Genomic DNA, 26,010 nt, shown 5'->3' with positions numbered 1-26,010 from the left:
AGGTTTTTCTGTGTGCATGGGGAGCAATGCTGTGGTCCTGCACCGGGTGCTGGGAGGTGCAGCTCTCCTGCACAACGGGCGCTCAGCCCTTCAGCACAGACCCCAGGGCACAGCACACGGAGATCTGCATCACCAGCCGCTGCTCTCGGTCCCACTGCAGCGGGAACTGGAGGTCTGCATCACGAGCCACTGCTCTCGGTCCCACTGCAGCGGGGATTTTCCAAGGCAAAGGGAGCCCAGCTCCATCATGCATCAGAGCTGCCGCCAAACAGCCCTTCCTTCCCCACAGCTGTGGGTCACTGCAAACTGAGGGATCCCACCCCCGAGCAGACACATTTCATCCCTGTGCGCAGGGACAACCCCGCAGAGATCAGCTTCAAAAAAAGGCCAGGGTGTTGGGGAGCAAACCCATGGGACGGAGGGGCTAGGGGTGGCTCAGGGAGACACCGCAGCCGCAGGGGCTGCACGCTGGGACTCACAGATGGCGACGAGCACCCTTGTCTCCCCGAGGCTGTCACAGCACGATGACACTTTATTTGCTCATTTTGAATTTATGAGTTTCAAATGCTGGCCCAAGTCTTAGCTCTCTCTAAGGAATTTTCCCCAAAAGACTTTTTCACAAATATTCATCTAAAAACTAAATGTTTTTCTTCCCACGGCAAATTCGTAATTGTTGATACGAAAATGTAAGGCAAGGATACAAGAGTTTTTGCAATGTTCTGTACACTTTGTGCTCTCCTGGGAGAACGGCAGAGCGCTCTCACATATGCCCTCGCACAGCAGCTGTGCCAGGAGACGGGTGGGTTTGACACAGGTCAGACCCCGATGTCACTCCCAGCTGCACCACAGGACCAGGAGCAGGTCACCCGGTCACCGTAGGGTCCCGTCGGAGCCCCGGGAGGCACGCGATGCTCCCACCCCAAGCCTCACCCAGAGCACCAGCACAACACAACCCTCAGGTCTGAAGGAATAAATCCTACTTGTCCACAATCCCGCTCGAGGGAAGAGGCTGTGCACAGGCGCTGTAGAAGTGAGCTCGAGGGTGAGGCTGGGCAGGGGGTGTCTGCATCCCCACCTGGGGAAAAGGGGCTGCCAGAGCCTGTGCTTCAAGCAGCATGGGAAAGACCAAGCCCTGAGCCCTGCAGGAGACCGAGCTGAGAGCTCGGGACACCCCAGGTGACACGGCAGCCCCCACCCAGCCTCTGCTCACCCACACTCCCTCTGCTCCTGTGTCCCATCCCTGGAGCAGACAGAGGTGATGCTGTGCACACCTGCGGGGTGCATGGCCAGGGCATGGACACCACAGCCAGGGCATCCCCACCATGGCCAAGACATTGCCACCATGACCAGAGCATCCCCATCACAGTCAGGACATCCCCATCATGGTCATGACATCCCCACCACAGCCAGGACATCCCCACCATGGCCAGGACATCCCCACCATGGCCAGGACATCCCCCCTCCCCAGGTGGGAGCTGTCTGCAGAGCAGCTGAGACTCGGAGAGCGGCTCCTCGGATCCCCGCAGCCAGCAGCTTTCCACAGACTTTTCCCAAATATGGTTATAAAGTCGGCCCAGGGATGAAGCCACTCGAACAAAGGGGACGTGTTACCTCATGGAGCGACGTCATGTTCTGGCAGGGCTGGCTCACAGGCGATGGCATCACGCGCTCCGTCCCACTCCTCCCCGGCCAGGAGCGCTGGGTGGGGGCTTCTCACACCAGGGGCTCCCAGGAACCCGAGCGCTGCTGTCTGCACGGGGACCCGCAGCACGGCTCATTTTACAAGTTATTCTTAGCTTACCACTGACTTCATCTCCTCCTTCCCAACAGCGAAACAACGGAGCCAAAGGCAAGGGCGCACTGGGGACTCCCCACAGCCTCCTGTGCTCATGGGGGTCAGCAGGAGTTGCTGCAGGGCACCCCAGGGGACAGGGAGCTGGCTACAGAGATGGCCACCCTCATGAGAGAGGCTTTCCACACCAGGTCCCATCTTCTGAGCCACCCAAGTGAGCAGGGGCAGCAGTGACAGGAGCTGGATGTGGTCCTGCCCTCCACTGCCAAGGGTTGACTCAATGTGGCATAAAACAAGGCTTGGGACACCAAGCGTCCCCCAGCCCTGCTCTGCTCTGCAACATCGCGCTGAGAGGTGGGAACAGGGAAGACCTGCAGCTTGGGAAAGCAGCAACCTAAATATTTAAATAAAGTTAATGTCCGTAATTAGTGCTGCACATAAACATGCTGCCTGCAGTTTCATCCAGCTAAATCTCAGCCCCATGAATATACATTTGTTTCATGGGAAGTCTGCAAGGAAATCCAAGATGTGCTAAAACTAAGCATCTTCCCAGCACGCATGGCAGAGCTCAGGCAGACCATTTCAGACACTTGCGCCCAAATCCAGCCACTTTCCACGCAAATACCCACTTCTTAGCCAAAAAAGCACCCATCCAGGGAGCCCCCACAACCTGCATGCAACACACAGCTCTTCCAACACCCAGCTCTGGTCCCTTGAAAACTCAGAGTGTTTCCAAGTCAGCCTGTTCGAAGCCCAGTGATATTTTGTTTTACCAAGAAAAGTGAGTACTCTGTAAACTGTAATTTAGGAATTACACAGCTGAGCTACTAAGTGCTAAATCTTCCTCACAGAAAGTTAAAAGTGTTCAAAAAATGTTTAAGCACTGTCAATATTAATTCACCACCAGGAGAGGGGATGGAGTAGATAAGCTCCGGGTCCTGTTTTTTTATTATCCTATTTGTATTTATTTTAATGCGAGGTCTTTGCTTGGATAGCTGTCCTCTAGGGATATTCTTTCTCAGTGAGAAATAACAAAAACACAATGCTGTTTTCCCCCAGCACCGTAAGTTCTGCCACAGGCGAGGTTCGTGGGATGCAGGAGGTGCTGGATGCTGCTTCTATGTCACTGAGCTGACACGGGAGCCAAGAAATGCAGAGAACCCCAGGAACGTCTTCTCCAAAGCAGTTTGCAAACACTGACATAGCTGGAAAAAAATATTTGCATGGCCTCTCCCTTGGAAACCTTCTGGGGCATCCGTCGTTTGTATCCCAAAAGGAACAGTGGAACAACTTGGGCATCAATACAGCACAAGAACTGTGAAGCAGAGACACTGATCATCTGAAACGTCCTGAGGAGATCGGTACAAAGTTAACGACACTTCATAGCTGAATTCAGACACCGAGCCAGCTGACAGTGAGTGAGACTGATGCGACAGTATCACATCAAAAGTAATTTCTCCAAACAGCTGGGAAATTCGTCTGTCATTGCTTGTGCTGGGAGAACAGTCAGTACGTTGTCGGTGACACACAAACAAGGGGAAAACAAAGCCCTGGGGCAGCAAAACAGGGGGGTTCACGAAGGACTGAGGATTCAGGAGGAACATCAGCTGCCAGCCAATGCCACCCACACGCGGCAGGTAAAGCAGACACGAGGAGGGAACCCGGGGTCCGGAACAGGGGAGGTGTCGCAGCCAAACGCGAGGCAGCTGAGGGACAGTGTCACCGTGTCCCCTCATCCCCGGCCCTGGGAGCAGCCCGGGATGAGCACGGTGTGTTCCCCACTTGCACCTCCCGCTGTCAGTACAGTGGGAAACCGAGCACATCTCACTGAACAATTCTGCGGCCATTTCCTCCTCAGTCATTTGCACAGTTTGAGCACCAGCCCCCCAGGTCTTGCTCCAAACCCCCCCAGCCTGTCCCTGCCGTGGGGCTCACGGAGCAGGGACACCCGGGCTCTCACTCCTGGACCTGCACAGATCTGCAGCACCCACCTCGCTGCCCAAATGGACCCAAAATGTATCCGAATTTCCACCCACCCCCAGTAACGCTGGTCCCGCAGCAGATCCCAACAGTCACTTCCCACGGGCGATAACTCTCCCTCAGACGCTTTCCCTTTTGCAGCTGACAGTACGAATCTGTCTGACCTGTCGCTAACAGCAATCTCTAACAGACCGGCAAGTTCTCCAAGTTCCTGGGTGGTTGCTTAGAAAAAACATTTTTGTGTGTATTTTAGCCCTGTCTGTCAACTGATTTCCATCTCTGATATGTTTCACCAACAACATTCCTTTTTATTCAAGAGATTCCCTGTTCCAAGCTCCCACCAACACCCTTCAGGTCATAGCATGGGCTGCTAACTAAAAATAGCTGAGATGGGGAAAAGGACCAGACCAGACAGACAACCAGGTCCAGGCAACATTTTGCAGCACAGCCTGTGCTGGAGAGACGCTGAGCCCCTTCCTTATTTTCTTCTTCTCCAAAAAGAAAACTCTGGGATTTGGGGCAGTCACATTAGCACTTGATATGTTTAAAAATGGCACGAAGTAAACGGTGCTGCTCTGTGAAAACGATGCAAAGCACAACCACAGATTTCACAGCCCACTGCCTGCGACAGAAAATCCACAAACCTGGGGAACCTGGAGCAAAACAAAACGTGCAGCACGTTCAGGACCCCAGAGCTGCTCAAACCGCGGCTGCAGCACAACCCGGTTTGCGTTTTCCTTCCAGTCCCGGTGTTAGATCTGCTTTCTGTGGTCTCCTCAGTGAGGGACAGTTCTGTGCCCAGGTCTCCAGCCCCAGCAAAGCTGCGTCTCCTCCTCTGTGCCCTGTCACCTCAGCCCAGTGTCACTCCTGTTTTGTTCTGACACACACACTGCCCAGGCGGTCAGCAATATGAGGCTTCCCTGCAACAAGCTCAGCCCAGCGTCTCCAGTTCATTCTTACATTCTGAAGCCAGTATTTAATCCTTTTAATACATGTAGTGCTTTTTTTCATTCCAATTTCTGACCAATACATGGGACATTGAGTCAAATACCTCACAGAAGTCATATGTGTATTACATCAACGTCACTATTTCATCTACTCCATCTGTAAACTCACTTTAAAAGGCAGAGGCTCATGAGATCTATTTTCCACAAGTGAATTTTCCATGTTCATTGCCACTAATCACACTATCCCCTTTAACTTCTACCTGATGTTCACACTATGCACTCCATTGTTTCTCCTTGGGCTACAAAACTGGGACACCAGGATAATAAACGTCTGTACCATTCCATATACCTTCTGTTACCACTGGCACCATGTTCATTTTGATCCAGTCCTTGGGACTTTCCCTACTGCCCAAACACCAACTAAAAGTGAACGTTAATAGCCCAGAGGGAACTTCACACAGGTCTTTTAAAATTCTTGGATGCAACGTATCTGAACTTGCTAGTTTAAGAAGGTTTAACTTTAATAGCAGCTGTTTAACATCCCCTTCAGTTACTGTTGGACTGGAAAGTGTTTCATCATCCTCATACGATACAAATACATCATTTGCCTGTTTTCCAAATAGAAATATTTACTGAACAGTCCTGCCTTTTCTATATTTTCATGGATAATTTGACCACGTCTGTGTGTTAACAGACCAGTATCATTTCATTCCTTGAATTCCCAATATCCTTGAAAAAATCTCCCCAGCTTCACTAGCCACAGACTCTTCCTTGCATTCCTTTGCTTATCAGTGTTTGATGGCCTTGAGCTCTCAGTCCATGCTCATCACTATCAATATTTCTCTTTCCCAGTTTTGTAGCATGTATATTTATTATCCATAACTGCCTTCACTTCTCCTACAGGCTCCAGCTGGTTTTTTATACAGGGTATAAAGTAGCCCTGTATATTGATTAATCCCGAGGTGCAGGCCAGGACCCAGGCAGACCCCAGCACCACAACCCGCCCAGCACCCCGGGTGAGGTTCTCCCTGGAGATGCTCCGGGCCCCAAGGGCTCTCACAGCACAGAGGCAGGTTTGGAGCAACACAGCTCGACACAGATCAACACAGCCCAGCTATCCCATAAACAACTGAAAAAAATGAGTGATCTCCTGGATCCTCCGACAAAAACAGGACCAGTCCCGGAGACATTCCCCAGGGATGGTTACAGCCTTAATTTGAAGTCCCAACTGCTGGGGCTCCCATCCACCAGTTACTGTTCCATAAAAAGCATATTTCAATATTCTCCACTCTCCATGAAAACTTTGTTGTTGTTGTTGTTCAACTAAACCCCATCTCTCCATTTTCTCCAACTCTACCACATCTACAGCAACTCCTCTTTGTCCTTGGCATGCACATCCTTGGATACCTGTAGGAGGTTATTTTGAACCCCACGGGGTTTGCACATCACTGGGGTTTGGGGGCCAAGCCCGGCACGGGCACAGCTCCGCAGGGCCCTGCATGTGTGTGTGTGTGTGTTTGTTTGCGATTTTGCGAACGGGGCTGCTTAGCATGTTGAGTCCTCCCCGTCGGGATGATGTGTTAGAGCGGATTGGCTCGCGATTCCCCGAAGGAAACATCTGCACATTCCAGACACATTTTGTAACGGGAGTGAAACCCATCCTTGAAGTGAAATTTTACAGCCTCCACAGCGCAAAATAACGATTGCTGGCAAGGACCAGTGGAAAAGTAATGTTTAAAATATTATTAGAGGGAAGCGGCTGCCAGAGCCTCTAATTAATCATCGGAATGTCTCTGGAGAGGAGCGGAGCCTTATGTAATGCTCGCCCAGCTCCCGCCCGAGCGCAGCTCCTCTTGTCCCCATCCCCGTGTCCCCATCCCCTTCCCTCAGGAGATGAGGAACCAGCACCGGCTGCCCTGCCATGCTGACACTGGCCATGGGGATAGGCATTCCCCTCTGTGAGGGCTCTTTCAAGAGATTTTGGCCAGGTCTGGGGTCCACTTTTCTTCCAGGTGCTCAATTTCATAGAATCATGGAATCCCAGGTTGGAAGGGACCTCAGGGACCATCTGATCCAACCTTTCTTGGCACAAGCCTGGTCTAGACAAGCTGACCCAGCACCTGTCCAGCTGAATCTTAACAGTGTCCAATGCTGGGGAATCCATCACTTCCCTGGGGAGATTATTCCAATGGCTGATTGTTCTCATTGGGAAAAATTTCCTTGTTGTGTTCAATCAGAATCTTGTACCATCGCCCCTCATCTTTTCCATGGGACTCCTTGTCCAAAGGGATCTCCAGCTGCTTTGTACCCACCGCTGAAATACGACAAGCTCTCCCCTCAGCCTGTTTTCTCCAGGCTGAACAAGCCCCGTTCTCTCAGCCTGTCCTCACATGGTGGCTTCCCAGTCCTTGGATCATCTTTGCGGCCCTTCCCTGGCCCATCTCCAGCCTGGCCACAGTTTTTCTGTACAGTGGGGACCAAAACTGAGCTCAGGATTCCAGGGGTGGCCCGACAAGCACCGAGTAGAGCAGGATGATGACTTCTTTCCCCAGCCAGGTGGATCCCAGCCTGTGCTGCACTCCTGGATTATGTTCTCCCAGGTGCAAGACCTTGCACTTGTCCTTGTTGAACTTCAGGAGCGAGACCCACCTGGTCTGCTCCCGGCAGCCGTGGGGCTGTTGACATGACGGGGACATTATCAGCGCAGTGTCCTCCCCCCAGCCCCGCGCTGTGCATGATCTCTAACCCACAGGATCCAAACACGATAAAAATGCAGCCGACGTTCCAAGAAAAAAAATGCAAAAAGCCTCTAAAGGAAAGCAGGAACACAAACAGCAGTGGATGCAGACACATCTACGGGGGAGGAAGAAACAAAATGTTTGGCAGCCTGTACCAGCAGCAGGAAGAGAAGAAGTGAAATGAGTATGTAAGGGAAACGAGTCCTGTGCTACAGCAACCAGAGAAAAGCCCGCAGGCCCTCAGGAAGAAATGTTCTCTCAGCAGTACCAAAGGCAAAGCTCTGTTATTCATCAGGCTGAAGATACCACGAACGTAGCCAGAGACTCTGCTGGAGTGGACGTGTCCATCTCTGCTGTGTCGGGGCATCCAGCCCTTCCCGGCGACGAGGGTGAGCCCAGCCTGTGCTGGGTTTCTCTGCCACCCCCAGGTACACGGCGTGAACACGGGGCTGCCGGTCTGATTGTGTTGCGAGAGACATGTAAAGGATCATTTCACTCACTTCAGACCCCAGGTCATGTCAGTGATCTGTTAACAGGAGGATGGCTACAGTGTCTGTTCCTTTCTCCCATGGGGCCATCACCTGTAATCCTTTTTTTAAAAGATCGTGACGGAGAATAAATTGTCTAGGGGGGAAAAAATAAGGCCTTGCAACTCTGCTAATCTTCCTAATGATTTAATACCTGCAAATACTCCTGGGAGGTATTCCTTTCCTGATCGCATTAAAAGCTGTTGTATTAAACATCTCACAACACTTTAGCATCCTACTGTGGATTTTTTTTAAACAAAGGCAATTTCTCTGGAGACTGAGTGGGGGTTTTAGCTCCCACTGCCCCCCCAAAATTTTAAAAGACCTTCTAATGCCTGCCTGGGGGATTCCAATAAGTCCTGGCACAGATCCTCCACATAGTAGCAAAGCTAAACAGAGCATGGCTGTTATTGTAGGGATCACTCACTGCCAGCACAAATACACAGACTGGACCATTCAACCTTTTACAGCAGGAAAGTCACAGACAGTTGATGATTCACAATCAGCATTTTTTTTCCCTACTACAACCACTCTTTTTCTTTAATTACTCTTTCTCTCTGGCAAGCATCCCTTCCCTGCAGTTTTTGCAACAGCAGCCTATACCACATCCTTCTCCTTTTTCCTTTTCATCTGCAAAGCCAAGAGACATTTCTTTCCCAGGTCGATATATGCGGGTTGTAAAATCTGTAAACGTCCCCACGCCAGCATGTGCTGGGAGCGACACGGTGGCTGGGGGCTCAGCACCCCAGGGTGCTCCCACCAGTTGGTTTTCTCCAACGTTCCCAAGCACCAGGTTCTCTGACAATTCACCTGAACAACAGGTGCTTACTGCTAACACATAAAGCCATCGCACACAGGATCACAGAATCATTTTGGTTGGACAAGACCTTTAAGATCATCAAGTCCAACCGTAACCCAACACTGCCAAGTCCACCGCTAAACCATGTCCCTGAGAACCTCATCTCCATCTGTTCAACCCCTCAAGGGATGGTGACTCCATCACTGCCCTGAGCAGCCTGTTCCAATGCCCGACAATCATTTCTGTGAAGAAAAGAACATCACACAGTTGTCAAAGCACACACCAAGAAAGGAGAAACAAACCATTAGAGACTTAACAGGGCAGATGTCACTGGAGCAGAGACAGATCTCTTAAAAAAAAGTTACACTCCTTACGCTTCGTGGATTATTTTTCTGCTACAAACAGATTTATTTTGTTGTTGTTTCACTTTCTGTTGAGTAAAACAGAAAGAGCGTTGAGTCCCCTCTCTGGTACAGTACTACGCAAAATGAAACACGGACGGTGCTGGCGGAGGAGCCTCTGGGGAGGATGGTGCTTCGCTCCAGGTTCGGGCAACTGTCTCGACTATGTCTCACTTTGATGATTAAATACAAAATTACCCTATTCTTCATAAGCTGAAGATAAAAAACCACAAGGGTGATTGTGTAAGAGGGTGTCAGCGGTAAATACAAACCACCAGTAAATCTGTTCTGTGCAAAATGAAGAGCATGAACCCAAGCAATGCCAAACCCAATAAAAGACTAAGGACAGAGTGTCCCCAGCAAGCAGGGACATGTGGTCCGCTCTGCCGTGCTGTGCACCAGCACGCTCTGTGTCACCAGTGTGCTCTGTGCCACCACCACCGCTGCTCCCAGCACCACGGAGGCTGGAAGGCTCCCAGGAGCAGGTTTGGCACGGCGGGACACCAAGTTCTGCCTGAATCCTCCCCAGGCTCCATCCACAGTCTGGAGGGCTCTGGTAAACATCCTCGGTAAGCTCTGGACACCACGGCAACGCCAAGAAGTATCACGCTCATAAATCAGACCTTACGTCAGCTCTGCTGGCTGCAGGGAACAGCTGCCCGGTTCTGGAGGCACATGGAGCCCCAGACAGCACCAGCGTTTCTCAGGATTTATGGCAGACACTGAGTTAAGCTGCATCTTTGGTCTTATGTTAAATCGCCTCCTTGCCAAGGCTAAAAATTGCTCCATGGTGTAATCACAAACTGAGGCAGAAGAACGAAATAACAAATTTCATTCCCATATAATAATAACAAGTTACGTTTCCATAGCATCCCTCTTCCTCTCGGGTCCAGAAGGACATTACCAACGGAACTCACTGAAGCACAGGGGTCATGTAATCCACCGCTGAAATCCAGCCACCGCTCTTTACAGGGGCAATCCAGCCCTAACGCAACAGGGAGATGGGAAGCAGAATGGATAGGGATGCCAGGGAGCAAGGACCGAATTCTCTGCCGTGCTGGTGGGAATGAAGGGGAAACCACAGCCCGGGCACCTGTGGTCAGAAAAGGTCCCAGGTCATATACTAAAACACAAAACTAGCCCTTTATTTGGCCAAGTCATGCTGGGATCGCTGCCCAGTCACGTCTATTCAACGAGCATCAGCCCCTGCTGATTGTGCCCCTCTCTCTGGTTCTCAATACAAACAGCAAATTAGACTCGCTGGAAATTGTGCTTTGTGTTAGTCGTGGGTTCAGGAAGACCAAGACCCTAAAGCTTTTCCCGATAAGCAGTCTGTCTGTCCCACCTTATCCCTTGGAAGTCTGTCAAAGAGCTACTGTTTCCTTCAAAATAAAATAAAATTAGGAGCACGCAGGGACTGCAAGGATAGCAGTGAAGGGAAAGATTTCATCCAGGCGGGGGGACGAGGAGCGTGCGCTGCAGTTGAGCGCCCCAGCCCCGCGCACACGGCCGATCCCGAGGCACACGGAGCTACAGCCTGCCTTTGCTCCCATTTTCCTTTCCAACATTTTCCACACCCTCCTGCCAAGAAAACTCCTGCGAACTGCCGGTCCCGGCTGGCAAACGCTTCCCAAGCGGCACGGCCGCAGGCAGAGGGATCTGGGGATGCTGCGGGATGCTGGCAAAGCTCCGTCCTCACTCCTCCCCTCTCCTGATACCCTGTAAGGGACAGACTGGGGGAGACTGAGGGGTTACTCTGAAGAATATGAGGTATTTTGGGTTCTTCACGGGGAGGTCAGCTCCCCAGCTCCTGCGGGGTTTGGAAGCCTTTGAAGACAGAGGTATCTCACCAAGGTGTGTAGCAGATGCAGCGATGTAGGAAGGCAAAGCACTGAAATCAGGCGGCCACACCGTGGCCCGGGCTGTGACCGCAGGGAAGGGTCAGTACATGCGATCAGCATCCCCGCATATCACAAAGAAGCCGATCGCATGGTCTCAGGTGCCAGTGAATGGATTTCGTTTTTATTACATTCGGAACCATCAAATTTTAGGACACTTTTGTGAAGCTATCTGCTGTCCCAGCTCCCACATTCAGCACTATTTAAGCAAATAAAAATCTGCATCTGAGGTCTCGTGTGTGTCTGGGTGCTTTTTTAATTTCCTGCCGCATGAAACAGGAGGAGTAACAAAATCAAATCCTTGGAAACAAATGACAATTGTTTAATGGAGCAAAAAGAGATCCCAACACCTTCCCAGGCTGCTTGTGCCACAGTGACTACACACACGGCTGCTTAGACAGGTAGAAGAACAGGCTCCAAGTCCGGACTTCCTCACTTTTATGGGTTTAAATTGGATCCCACTAGGTGTTTAAGGCCACTATTGAACTGCTAACGCATTCTGCAGCATGACTAACACCAACTGGGTTGTTTTTCATTCTCATTTGGCTTTTTTTGGCTCCATCTGCCTGTCATTACAGACAGGAGAGCAGAGCGGAGCAGCAGAGCACCAGGGGGGTGATGACCAGTGTGCCGGGACAGGAACTCCCCAGCAAACCTGCGAGCGGGGAGGTGCAGGGACGAGCTGCCGCATCCCCTGGCTCAGGGAGCACACGAGATGTGCAAATGCGGCTTTTTATCAGATAAGGGGCAACTGCAACTGATGCGACAGAGCACGACAGAATGGTAGAAGGAAGAACATGAAGAGCTACAGGTCACTGCTACAAGAGGTGTGTCAAACACCCTGTGGCACTGACACTTTTCCCAACCAGGAAAAGCCTTTTGCAACTGGATGTCTCTGAACTGTGGATTTGGGTGATTTCAGAATCCTCCCTTCAAGAACCCTCTCCCTCCTGGTCAGTCTGTGGCTTCACCGTAATGGAGGAGGCAAACTAGGCTGGGAACATCACAAATGGCATGGAAAGAACCAGGAGAGACTTCCCAAGAAATGCAACCACAGAGCTGGTGCCAGCAGCCCCTCCCCGCACAACCACAGCTCCCAGAGGATCCTGGAAAGGGTCAGGATGGATTCCAGGATCCTGGGGAGGGCCAGGATTGATGCCACCATGCTGGAAAAGGTGAGGATGGATTCCATCATCCTGGAGAGGGTCAGGATGCTCATCCTACCTGGGAGCTTGAAAATCTCAGAAAAAGCTGGGCAAGAAACTGTCAGTAAATTAAATCCATCCTTTTCTTGTAATAGTCTACCTTTCTGGATGTGAAAACAGCCCCAACCCTACAACTGCTGGATCCTAAGGGGGGAACAGAACCACAGCAAGATTTCCCCATCTAACGACATCTGTACTCTTAGACAAATCTCCCTTAGTTCAACATATCACCAAACACGCTTTTAAATGCTCCCTCTGCTCTCCCATTAACTACGCTGTCTCACAAAATTCCACGTGGGCAGTCCCAGTAATTCGCAGTGAGCAATTAGGGGTTGTAGTTTCAAATGGGAAACAATTGGCTACACAAGCATCCGTCCATGTCTGTTATGTGCAGACACCAGGGGCTGGCACCAGCCTTTGGACTTGGCATTCACAGGCTCACAAGCTCTCCGGGCACAGGAAAAGCCTGAATCTGCTCTCACACCTATGTACTATGGGCTTCCAATCACAATTTGTCACTGGAGTCCCGAGAAAAATATTGGTGAGATATCCCAGCTGAGCACATAGAGAAGGTGAGGCTGGAAGGACGGGCGAGACCTCGGAAATCAAAGAGGGAGCTGGAGGAACTTGCCTTCCCATTAAACCTACAGATTAAATATTTACCTCTAAAGAGCAGAAATGTCACACAATCCATTTGATCACACAATAAATCCTCCAAAAACGACCCTCAAGATTTCAGCTGCCTCTTTAGCAGCCTCAAAACCTGCACCAGTCCCATTGCACCTGCCTCTAGATTACCCACTTTTACCCCAAAAAGGGAATTAGAAGTTTTACTCAGCCTTGCCCTAAGAGAAGTGGTGGCTTCCCTAAAGCTGTCTCCTGGAGTCATTACATTCAATTATAATCTCTACTTTTTTCCTTCTATTTTGCTGAAGTCTTTTTTCCCCTCTGCATCTCCTTATTGAGAAGTACAGATGCCTCCAAATGTCTCCTACATAAGACTTCAGGCTCAAAACCCAGAAGGCAGCAACATTTGGCCTTTTTTGGTTTATTTTTAATCTTGAGATTTATGAGAGGTAGCTGACTCACATTTTGGCTGGCAGGGCTGGGCTCCTGTAAGGAATTGCATCCTCACTATTTTATTAATTAAGTTTTCCCATTTCTGTTTGAGTTGCTGTGATGCCACTGACTGCTGCGAGAAAAGCACAGATCTTTACCTTGAGTCTCAGGATGGTGAAAGGCCAGACATTTCCTCCTGCAGTCTCTGGCCCAAGCAGCCCAAGTGAAAGGTGCAGATATATCACATTTCCTAGCACTGCTCGGCTCTATCAGGTTATTCAAGCATCTGCTGCCACAGGGGAGCTCCACCCTCAGCGAAAGGCAAGAAATCCTGCACACACCAGGGCTACTGTGACTTGTTAAGTATGGTTTTGCTTCACATACCCCGATTTCCTTTCCAGCAATGCACCAAGAAAAAAAAATAGACTGAGGAGAGAGTCTGTAGCTAAGGAATTCAGTAAATTATTAACTCCATCCTACCTATTAACCATTGCTCTCCATTCCCCCACAGAAACCCCAGTTCCAGGTAGCAAAGCCATGCCAAAATCTGATACTCCACTGGTTGGACTTGTAGAGTGGTCAGGTGATGCGGACGGTTCTGGCTTTGAGTTAAAACACATTAAGTGCAGTAATGATTAATCCAGAACCCTGCCACAAATCCATGATGCAATGTTGTTCCTCTTGTCACGCCGAGTTTCCCCAAGTGAATCCTGATTCCTGGAGGTCACCATGGAGGAACGGTCCCGACACAGTCCTGTGGAGACCGGACCTCCACACGCACCAGGAGCAGGGGATGGAGCAAGGACAGCTCTGCACAAGGTAGCAAAGGATCCATGGGCTGGGTGCTGCTCTCCCCACTCCAAAATGAACCACATCTAAGCCCGGTGGTGCTGCTTTCGGGATCAGCACTAGCAAACTCAGCTTTGCCAGGCTGGAGATGCTACAGACCAGTGGCAGCCAGATCACAGATTTGTTTTGGTTGGAAGAGACCCTCAAGATCATCAAGTCCAACCATTAACCTAATTCAGGCACTAACCCACGTCCCTGAGAACCTTATCTCGGCATCTGTTCAACCCCTCCAGAGATGGTGACTCCAGCACTGCCCTGGGCAGCCTGTTCCAATGCCCAACAGCCCTCTGGGGAAGAAATTGTTCCCAAGATCCAACCTCAACCTCCCCTGGTGCAACTTGAGGCCATTTCCTCACATCTTATCGCTTGTTACATGGGAGAAGACACCAACCCCCTCCACATTACAACCTCTTTTCAGACAGAACCCTGGCTGAACACACAGGTCCCTCCAGAACTGCTCGTGGTGGTAAAGCTCAACCCAACACCCACCAAACCCCTCCTACTCCACAGGATGGCCCTTGCCTTCATGGATCAGTTACTTGCAGTTCATACCTCATGTCACGCTGCACAGGCAGCAGGATGCATTGCTGCTTGTTGGTGACTAATGAAGTTCAGGGGCTCCTGTTGGAAAGGAACCGCTGCTGCCAGCAACCCAGCCCAGCAGCTGTTTCCCAGCAGATATATGTGCACCCCCAGCAAGTCACCTCACACCCCAAGCCCTTCACGTCAGCTCGGCCCCTCGTGCACGTGCGAGCGCTCGTGTTCATCACGCACAGCTGCCCCTCGGACGACTGGAAGGGCTCAGCGCTGGGCTCGGACACAAAGTCCCTGCGTGACCTCGGGCAACTCCCTCACTCCCTCTGAGCATAAAGCTTTTACAGCCTTACCCAGCCGAAAAACAGGAAGATTTCCTTTTTCTTTTACCTTGTCTATTCTTATTGCAAGATCCCGAGGATAAGGTCTGTTAGTTGGTATGTTTGTGTACAGCACCCAGCCCTGCAAGGTTTCAAATCGGCCCAGGGCTCACAGCGCAACACATATAAAACCCCAATTCTCACAAGGATGACAGAGCACCAAGCAAGTAGGAATCAGAAATCCAGGGCATGCATCCAGCAGCGAAGCATTTAAGCCCTGTGCATGCATTAAATTCCCATCAATAACCGCTACAACACTCCCGCAAGGCAAGGCAAGGCAGCACCAGCCCCATGGCGCAGGGAGGGAGACGGAGTGCGGGGGAATCAAACACAGCCCAGCCCACACAACCAGGGTCAGAACTGAAAACAAAACCAAATCCAGGAGTCCCGCAGTCCCCTCCTGTTCCAGCTGTTAGACAACACTGCCCCCAGTAGCTCGGCTCTCTCCCAAGCCAAGGTACGCACTGCAATTCCCCAACAGGGAGGGGAGAAGGGCAGAGGGGGATCAAGCCCTGGCCCCAAGCACTGAGCTGTGCGCAGCCTCCGCGGCTGCTGCAGGATTTACCGGCTTCCAGGAACTGCATCGAAAGTCAATAAATGTAACATGGGCTTCACTGCCACCTCCTCTCGCCATGGGAGTGGACAGCAGTTATGCGCAAAGAGAAAAAGATGCTCCGTGTTGCTGATCTGCACCAGCAACCTGCAAGACGAGAGGATCTGGAGCAGGGCTGCGTGCCCACAAAAGATCCAGGACTCTCAGACAACTTACAGAAGGTCTTTCCCAAACAGCCAAGAGAGCGTGTCTGCTTCAGGGGAAGCTTTGCATCCTGTGGGAACACGGGTGTTGGGGATTAATTTCCAAACTCAGTCTCCTCTCCCAGTTCTCTCTGAAGTCATGGGGTCAAGCTACAGGCTCAGATGCATCAGAGCTGATCCACAGGAAGACAGGACAGTAGTGGGCTCTGTGGGCTTGTTTCAGAGATCTGATGGCTCGTTGTAATTAACACTTAAATGCTGCAAATTCTAAACTATGCCAGAGAACAACACCCCAGTCTGACTGGCTGCATAACGTGGGGTCACAAAGCAAATCCAAGGTGATGCAACATAAATTGATGGCTGTATCACATGCAATCTGTGCATATAATCAGAAACTACTTTGTCCAAGGACAGAGACATTGACAGTCCATTCTCCAGCAAGCACTGGAAAGGCAGAAAACTTTTCAAGAAATGGCTAATTGCTGGGTGCGATGAGTGACAACAGGCAGCAGTGAGGACCAAGGCTCTCAGAGTTCGGGGTCTGGCTGTCAGGCTACCGAAGTCACTTGGTGTTGTATGAAAAATGCAGATTCAAGAACAAGTGATGCTTCTGGCACTCCCTGCAAAAAATGGGGTGTGTTCTCTGTAAATCAGACCTCAGGAGCGGGCTGTGTCAGCCCAGCAGAGCCGCCAGTCCCGCCCAGGCAGTCCCAGCCTTGCTTCTACGAGCTGCCCGACACCAGCTGTGCCCTGAACAGCTTCACTAACAAAGGGGCAGCACTATCCTTTTTCAGTTACGTACTGCTGGTATGAACACAACCCGCATATCTTAGCTACAGTGAATCTTCTTACATCTGAAAGGCTAACAGAGTCTAATCCTTGACTTCTTCCAACTTTTGTCTCACCACCTCAGTTTTGTCTATACGAACTTTTTTAAGACTTCTGATACAAACTTTGCACTGATCCATGCAATCAGGGGTTGCAAATCTAGGCAGAGTTCAGTTCATAAAGCCAGTGACTTCATGTTTTCCCTCTGCAGGAGTAAAATAATGTTCCCACATTCTGATAGAAACCTTTGATCTGCACAGATTTAATTAATTACTTATGAATCTCTGGCCAACGTCACATTGCTCATTTCAGTGGCTCTCTACTTGCAGCTGCCTCCTCCGGCTGGGAGGATGCAGAACTTTTTTATTATGCAGAAGTGATCCTGACTAAGGGCTTCACCAACCTGTTGCTCCTGCAACAGTCCCTTCTAGGAAATCACCCAGGTAGCAATAATGAGCCGTCCTCTACAGCTGCTTTATAGAGGATTGTGTACAGAGGGTTGGTCAGGAGCCAAGACATTTTCCAATGGAAAGTCTTCACCCAGGGAATCACCCTGCATCGTATTTCAGATCAGTGCTTTGCTTTGCTTAAGGAAACAGGAAAAGATTTCTTTTGAATTGTGCTATGGCTTGGGTGCAAGGGCAGTTTTGTGACGTGGACCCTCCTCACAGTGTCTTCACAATGCTCCTGTGCAAGTACAGAATCACAGAACAGTTGGGTTGAAGGGACCTTCCCAGCTCCCCCAGTGCCACCCCTGCCATGAGCAGGGACATCTTCACCAGCTCAGGTTGCTCAGAGCCCCGTCCAGCCTGGCCTGGGATGTCTCCAGGGATGGGGCATCCACCACCTCTCTGGGCAGCCTGGGCCAGGCTCTCACCACCCCCATTGGCAAGACACTGTCCCAAAAACCCCATCCCACTCCTCTTTCTGAGCAAGAAATGCAGCATAAACAGAGGTGTCTGGGGGAGTAAAAAGCATAGTTAAGTGGAGGGAACGTGGCTGCAACACTTCTCGGAGACTCTCTATTTTCCTTCTTGTTAGGGTTTCCATCTGTTCCCTCAGCTCTCTAAGGCCCAGGAGACTAAGGCGGCACACGGTCTGTGCTGGGAGCACACGGCACAGGATGGGGCCCGTGATTATTATCCTTATCACCCCACGGACTGCCTGGCACTGGCTGAAGAGTGCGGCTCAGATGGTTCTCTCTGCTCACAAACAGCCTCTGTGTGTGACAGCCATTGGGCAGGAGCACAGCAGCCACCCATGAGGTTGTGACCGTCCATCCCCATCAGACAGCACACCGGCCCCAGACTCTGCCGGCGAGACTGGGAAGCCAGGTTCTAGGGGAGCCACGGGTGTCCTCTGGATGTCACCACTCGTGTGGCCAGTTCTGCCGGCAGCTCCACAAACAGCTCACAGACACCACGGAGCGCGGTCAGGGCCTGGGTGCCAGCGCCATGTCCTGCTGCTGGATGTGTGGCACCAGGGAGCATCAGAGGCAGCAAAGGAAACATCTGTTTTTTCCAAACCACACTTGGAAAGGCCAAGCTGTATCCCACCCCGAAAGCACGAGCCCAGCTGTGAGGCAAGCAGATGAACGGAGCAGTACAAAAATAGCCACTTCTGCAGTGCTCCTTCAAGCAACACAAGGTTGCCTTACAAAAATAAATACACAAAAAGGAACGATCGTGGGGGTTTTTTCAGCTATGAGAGGGACCGATGTGCTCACATCACTGCAGCAGGTAAATGATGCATCCCCTAGACTCTCAGCACATTCCCCTGCTCGCCAGCAAACCCCGCAGGTCTGTCTGCAGAGCAGCAGGAACCACCTGCAGCTGCCACACATGGTCCCTGACGGGACCAGACACAGGTGTTGTCACCAACCTGACCTAAACCCAAACCCTCACCCTTCAGGTCGGACTCAGCCCACCCCCTTCCCGAGGCTTTGCGAGAGGAACTCACAACTTTGGCCAACACAATTAGTCTGGGCTCTGCTTTCCCAGGCTTAGCTGTTCCCCGGGTTCCTCCCTCAGGAGGGCTCAACCCACACCCCAGATCCTCTTTTGGAGAGCCACTCCCACCTCTCCCTCACCATGAAACATTTGCTGTAGCAGAACCTATTTTATTTAACCCATTCCCAGCAGGATCTGTGCCCCCTGACTGAGCAGGGAAAGGTGTTCACAGAACCCCATGCAGCAGGGAGAGGAAGAACAGGCTCCGCTGTCTCTCTGCTGCAGGGAAAGCTGCTTTTTGCTCTGGATCTGCAGAAGTTCTCCCTGCAAACACAGCCTAAGGTGCTGCCAGGGGATGTGGCAGCGGAGCTGCGCAGGGGCCAGCGCTGGTGACCCGCAAGTGCTACCAGCTGTGTCTGTCCAAGGAGGGGCACAGGGTCCGGTAATTCAGCTCCAAACCAGCACTGAGACCTCACGACTTCACCACACGCCAAACAGCACCGTGTGGAGCCAAACGCACTCTCCATGCAGGGAGCTGCCTGTACAACGGGTGGAAGACGAGCTGCCCGCTGCCGCCAGAAGGAAGACGGGCCATGGTGTGGTGTCCAGCTGCGATTTCAAACGGACAGGAACAGGCCGGCTGAGTCCTGGCCTGGATTCGGAATTCATGTCACTACAGATCATCCCACAGGCTGAAAAATGCCGTAGGTGGGATATTCATCACCACACGGTGAACAAACATCGTCATCTCCTTCCATCCAATGCTGTTAGCAAACCGGCGTATCGCGCCATCTTAACACGGGTTGCTAATTACATCAAAAATGACATTGGATTAAACAGAACAACACAAGACCGCATGCCACATCTGAAACTTCGTCTCTGATCTCAGCTTACTGAAGTTCTTACTAGGCCTGATGCCAGGAAACCAAAGAGACGTACTCGTTCCTAACCTGAGGGGAACTATTTTACTGTTAGACTGGCAGAAATAGCTGACTGGAGAATATTATACTTTGTTTTGATTATCTCTGTTTAAATCCAGTGGTAGCACATCATCAAAATAGATGCAATCTTTTGGGGGAAAGGGAGGAGTTGGATAGTGAGGATGGAATCTGTTTACTGGTTACAGTCCCAATAACGTACCACAAATGCTACAGATGGTCAACTTGCATGTTGCTGATGCTCTTCCTGATGATAGTTATCCCTTAAAAAAATGGGAATGGCTGTAATCATATGCTTTTTGTGCAAAGCAAGAACTAACGCTATATTTCAATTTGACATTTTTAGTTTTGGCAAACGGAGATGCCAACTTGGTGTTTAAGTAAACAACAGCCCTTCGATGTGAAAAACAAGCTAATCCTTTCCTGCAAAGGCAGGTTAAGAAATAAGGGCTGGGGGTGTCTGATCTGGAGCCCTCACCCTCCTGCTGGGCCGGGCAGCCATGTCCAGCAGGGATGTCCGTGCAGGCGGCACAAGCTGCAAGGGGAGCGCGGGCAGCAGCTGCGGTTGCTGGAGCTTTGCAGCCTTTAGTCTGAGCTCGGCAAAGCCTAGCGAGAAAGCTGGGCTGTTGTGGGGCGGGAGGAGGGTGGGCTGATGCAGGGCAGCAGCCGTTCCTCCGAACAGCAGTAGCTCCGTAAGCGCAGCCGCCAACTTTCCACTGTGGAAGAGACAGAAATTTTCTCTTTAAGCCTGACAGCGACTGCCTGGATCGTGCTGTTGGCTATGGATTAATTCACAAGTGCCGTGTCCCCCACACTCCCCACCATAAGAGCAAGAACCTCTCCCTGTGCAGCTCTCCGGCACTGCAAAAAGCACATTTCTGCTCCTGAGCTGTCCTTCTTCACCCCCGCTTACTTTCTTATTCACCTATTCACAACTCAGAGAAATGTTTGCAGACATATGGGGTAAATAAGAGACTGAAAATAAAGCTGAACTGCAACAATGAAGCAAAGGACAACAAAGCTTGAAGAAATGGAGAAAGGATGACGCAGAAACACGTTACAGAAACTCCAGGGTGGAAAATGCAGCAAGACAAGATAAAACAAGGAATCCCATGAAATGGCAAACAGGGAGAGAAGCATTAACAAACCACACGAGTCTGTTTCGCCTGCCTTCTGAAGTGATTTTCTTTTTAAAACCCTTCTTTGTGCGAGCAGAACGAAAGCAGCTGAGTGAATCAGGAGAGACCCGGCAGGGACTCCTCAGCTGGAGAAACTGTTCACTCCCATGGGGAAAAAAACACAGGCTGAAAGACACCACCAATAAACTCGAAAATTGCAGGAAATACAGGAGAAAAATCACTGCAAACAGTGCCTGGTAAAAAATACACCAGATGTCAAAGGATGGGGCAGGCAGAGAGCCGGTGTCCCATGTCACCACCTTCCCACCAGGGCGAGGAGATGTCCCGCTAAGGTTTCCTAGGGCCTGGTTTTCTGTCACTACAAGGGTTTGTAGGTTTGGCTGCACCAAATTGCAAATCACAAAGCCTTTAAACACCTTGATGCTGCTCAGGATTATTTAATTGCAATTTTTGCCCCGGAGCAGGAACGCCTTCCAACGCCACCTCTTCTTACCTAGCAGGACAGGTTTGCTGGTACACTTTTTAACACCACCAAAAACGCTCTCAAAGTTTTAATTTTAAAAAGTTTCTCAGTGGTGGAACAGCCCTTGAATTCCTCTGCAGCCTTAGGAAAGAGCACAATAACCAAGGCAAACCTCTGCTTGTGCTGTTGTAATGACATGATGGTGACACTTCACCAACACCAGAGACCATTGTGCTCTGATAGAATAACACAGAATTACCTCCCTGTTTGGTGCTCAAACTATAGTTACAATTTGCTTGTGCGATTTGTCCCTTCCCCAGGCTGAATGAATCTCGTCTGCAAAATATTCATCTAGCACCTCATTTGGGCCTTTTTCCCCTTCCAGAATTTCTTACAAAAGAGAAACACAGCTTTGTTTTCACTGGGGATATGGCTTCTTATAAGAATGACATTCCAGGCTGGTTTAAGTTTTTTCTAGGAACAGCAGTAAAGCTATTTTGCTTCTGTGGATTGGACACTACTGTACAGACATGCCATTACTTCTGAATTGGATTGCAGTTTTAACTGGATTTCCCCCCCGCTCCCCCCCGATAGCTTTTGAAGACACCTTGAGCATTGAAAAGGCTTTTATTGCATCACATAATAGCAAAATCTACCAATCGTTGCCAACTCTTGAAATTTAAAATCTCACAGACTGTAGGTTCCTGAATCATAAAATCTGTTTATTTTATGAAGGTTTGCTTAGGTGAAGTCACCGGCTAGGCACTGTAACCCCAGGGCTCACCGCCAAATCCACAAAACACCCCGCTGGGCTTTGGATGAAAGCTCTGACCCCGCAAATCTGCAAAGCTTCTGCTTCTGCAGGACGTGGTGATAGCAGAGCTCGGGGCTCAGCAGCTCCTCACCCATCCACAAACAGTATTCCACGCTAACGAGGGAAAAATACCAGAGTTTCAACTCCAGTCCTTAAATCGAGATTCTAATCTCCACTTCAAAACTACGACGATTCTAAAGATGTGTCAGAAACAGTCAATATTTGCAAAGGAAAGTCAGAAAATCTTCGAGGTTTATTTCCAGTTGAGGAATGAAAGAAGCGATACCAGCTCATGAAACAGCTGAGTCTCAAAGTAAATGCGAACAAAATCCGGTAGCCCTGCAAGCAGAGCACTTGAAAAGAGATCAGATCAGAGCGTTCTGCAGATGGGGAAACTCAGAAGTGCAAATGCTGCTACTTGAATCCTGTTGCTCTTGAAGTATTGAGTGGTGATTTTTTTTTATGTTGCACACTGCAGATTATTTGGAAAAACAGACTTTGCTCTTGATTCCAGCCAGACTTTGTGTTACGCTTCAAGAACCCAACTCTGGCGATGGGAGGGGGCCAATATTCCCATTCCGTCTGCCTGGAGACTGCTCCCAGCCAGGTACGGCTGTCTGCAAGCAGCCCGGCTCATTTCCTTAGTGATTCTTTGGATGGGGCACTCCTTCTGTGCTCCTAGTAACAGCGCTGCCGAAAACGGCATTTATTTCTTCAAAGTTGCTGCGTCTATAATGTCGGATACGAGAGGAATTCATTTCCTAGGTCTTACTTCTAGAGCTATGGTATCGCATTTGCTGAGTGTGATTGCCAGCACCCGCGTCTGCTACAGAATCTGGGACCTTCGGCACCTCCAGTTTTCTGAACTTGGCTTCCTAAAGGCTGTTTTCATTTCAGACTAATAAAAAAAATGTTTTGTTGAGATATTAAGAAAATGCTTTCCTCTAGTGAGAGAATAGACAGCAAATCATTAAAAGTGTTATTTACTTTATCTGTCAGTGTTCAGTAAAGAGAACATGAATAGACAAAACCGCTTGCATAACTTCTCCATGTCATGAGCCAGAGTCCCTCTCATTCCAACCGAAATTGATCCGTAAATCTTTCACGGTTATAATGACAATGTAAGGACACGTCCCTTCTTCCCCATCCTCGGCAGGTCAAACAGAGGAGCAGGGGAGACCCGAGTGTCACACCAGAGCGCATCTCACGCCAGAATATTCCCAGCGCAGACTCCTCAGCTGAGCGCCGACTGTGCACAGAGGGATCCCCAAGACATCCACCCCTCGGCAGGGCAAAGCTGTCGGCAGCGCTGTGAACTCCCCGTTCCCCACGGGAGCAGAGCGGGATGTCCCGAACACTCTCCTGCCCGCTCAGTTATCATTTGCTGTAGCAGATTTCCCCTTCCCACTTTGTTTTGTTGACCTGCAAGAGCTTTATGTCCGACTTCAATTTGTCATCGCAGAATAGGATCTAATCCAAAACGTTCTGGGAGCTTTTACAACTCAACGCCTCTAAACAACAATAATATAAACAGTCTCAAACACTTACTACTGAAATTAATAATCCCAGAAACACACTCTAGTAACCCCAAATCCTTACAAAGCCAAATGAAGGACTTATCATCACAGTCTTCAGAAGGCTGCTCTACCAGTGACCAGCAAAGCGCTGGCACGTTCCACCTCTGTCACAACAGCACATTCAGTCTGCAGAGCTGTAGATCCCCATGTCCAACTGACAACAGATCATACAATGCAGAAACCCCTTAATAAAAATCAGTTTTTCCAAGTTAGGGACTTTCTGCAATAAACAATGGCTAGTTTGTTTGGAAAAGTCTAAATGTCTCTTGTAGGAAAACAGTTGGAAAGCACCTTGTCTGCTGGACTTAGAGATGCGCACATTTTCCTGAAGTCAGCCTAGATATATCTTCCCAATCTAAAATTTAACGTTTACTTTGGTACTTGGCAACTTCTGCAATATCTCTTAATCTATATTGACACTAAAAAGTGGAAACTTGGTTAAGAATATCCAAATAGAAAAGCAGACCCTTCACTTATTGAAATACCAGAAGAAATTAGTTCAAGGGCAATTTTTCTACTGCGCCAGGCCCCACGTCATCTCTCCTACATGAATCACTAGATGCTTTTGTCTCCTCAAGAACAAAAAAGTTGCTTCCTAAGGAAAACAAGTTTAGGTTCAGAAATAATTTTTTTTAAAATACTTTTCCCCAAAGTCTCTTTTTTGCATCACGCAGTAACTTTAAGTGACTGAGCATCTGGGCCGTTCTAATGACCCTCCAAGAAACATCCCTTTCTGACCGATTTTCCCAAAAACAACAAAATCAGCATCAGGACACAAACAACTGACATCCCACCCTAGCGCTTCCATGGAGAAAGTTTTTATTTTAACTTGTTAACTGAGTGTTTTGGATCTGCTGTTAAAAGGATCTAAACCACGTCCAGCTGCCCATTTCCCGACACCATCCTCTAACTGTGATTTCCCCCAGAACCTCAGAAATTAAACTCCTGGTACAAAACCTCCTGCCTCTGCAGCACAGGCTTTACAGTACCCATGGGGAACCTTCTCCTGAGGGTCACCAAGCACCCGTGGGGTGTCTGGGACCGGGGTCCCCAGTGTGGCCAGCGCACCCCTGGCCTCGCCAGCTCCTGGCCAGACATGAGCGGCGGTACGAGATGACCCGTTTTGGGCTGAATCCTGAAAACGCTTCTCCAGGTGCGAAGCCAAGAGCATCCCCGTTGCCAGGAGGGACTCTGGAGGCCGCCAGCCCGCCGTGCTCGCCCTCCCCGAGCTGAAGCTGGGCTCGCGTATTTAACACCTATTGAAAGAGCTTTTGCTTTTGCTTCACTTGGGCCGTTCCTGCCCGTGTCCGACCGGGCTCCCGGCAAACTTTCTGCCATGTCTCTCTCCATGCTTGTCCCTGCAGTCACGCGTCCCATCTCCACCACGGCCCAAGGCAAAACACGGAAATACTCGAGGACAGATAAAGCTCCGAGCAGCGAGCGCTCGCCCGCAGCGGCCGCCGGCCCGACCCCCACCCCGCGGTACTCACAGCGCCGTGGCGGCGGCGGGGAAGCCGGTCCCCGGGCGCTCCATCCCGCGGGCTGAGCAGTTGACGAGGCAGGCGGGGCCGGTGCAGGTACAGCCGGCGACGCAGGGCTGGCAGGCGGGGGCCGGGGGCTGCCGGGCCGCCGCCAGCCCCCCGCACAGCAGGGAGCAGAGCAGGCACCAGCCCGAGAGGGGCAGCCGCGCCGCGGGGACGCCATGTTTGCGCTGTGATCCAGTGTCTCCATTTCCAAAAGGCATCTCTTCCCTACGGGCATGGCATGGCCCCGGCCCGCCGCTCCCCCGGCCGGCCCGGCCGGGCCCGGCCGCGCCCCGCCCCGCTCCGCCGCTCGGCTCCGCGCCCCTCCGCGCCGCCTCCGCGCCGCCTGCCTCAGCGCCCGCCCGCCATGGCGGCCTCTCCCCGCGGGGCTGGCGGTGCAGCGCTGCTCGGCGGCGGCGCCCGGCCCGGCCCGCTGGGCTCCCGCTCGCCGCGCTGACAGCCCCGGCCCGGCGCCGCTTGGCTCTGCGCTCCGCCCGGGCCGCGGCCGCCGCCTCCCCCCCGCTCCGCCTCCCGCCCGGCGGAAACCCGGCGCCGCTCCAGCCCCGCCGCCCCCGCCGCGCAGCCGCCCCCCGACCGGCCCCGGGCGGCGGCGAGGGCCGGGGCGAGGGAAGCGCTGGGCCGGTCCCGGGCCAGGCGGCCCCCGGGCCGTGCTCGGCAAGGTGGTGCGGGGGATACCGGGGGCAGGGGCATTCCTGGGGAGCGGGGGGATATCGGGAGACACGGGGATCCTGAGAGCAGGAGCATCCCTGGGGCAGGGGATCCCGGAATCGGGGGCTGGCCGGGGGTACATGGGCATCCCAGGGGCAGGGGGTCTCCTGGTGGGCAGCATCTCGGTAACCAGGTGGGGCAGACAATGAGCATGGAGTTCTGCTGGAGAGACGCTTTGGTTGCCT

At 51.2% G+C, this 26,010-nt stretch overlaps 1 protein-coding gene across 5 annotated transcripts in view; it reads right to left on the bottom strand.

The window, feature by feature from the left end:
• Nucleotides 1-25,358, bottom strand: part of PKD1 (polycystin 1, transient receptor potential channel interacting) — an 87,496-nt gene extending 62,138 nt beyond the window's left edge. For all 5 annotated transcript variants that reach the window (XR_011741436.1, XM_071815063.1, XM_065850260.2 and 2 more), the window contains exon 1: nt 25,064-25,358. Coding sequence is in view for 4 of the 5 variants with exons in the window: in XM_071815063.1 (XP_071671164.1) it covers nt 25,064-25,317 (254 nt within the window). In the remaining variant the exon portion in view is untranslated. The remainder of the gene's footprint in view (nt 1-25,063) is intronic.
• Nucleotides 25,359-26,010: the final 652 nt, after the last annotated feature.

The sequence above is a fragment of the Patagioenas fasciata genome, chromosome 15 (genome assembly GCF_037038585.1).
Source record: "Patagioenas fasciata isolate bPatFas1 chromosome 15, bPatFas1.hap1, whole genome shotgun sequence".
NCBI lineage: Eukaryota > Metazoa > Chordata > Aves > Columbiformes > Columbidae > Patagioenas > Patagioenas fasciata.
The sequence above is the reverse complement of the archived record's forward strand: the minus strand, read 5'-3'. Positions and strand labels throughout refer to the sequence as shown.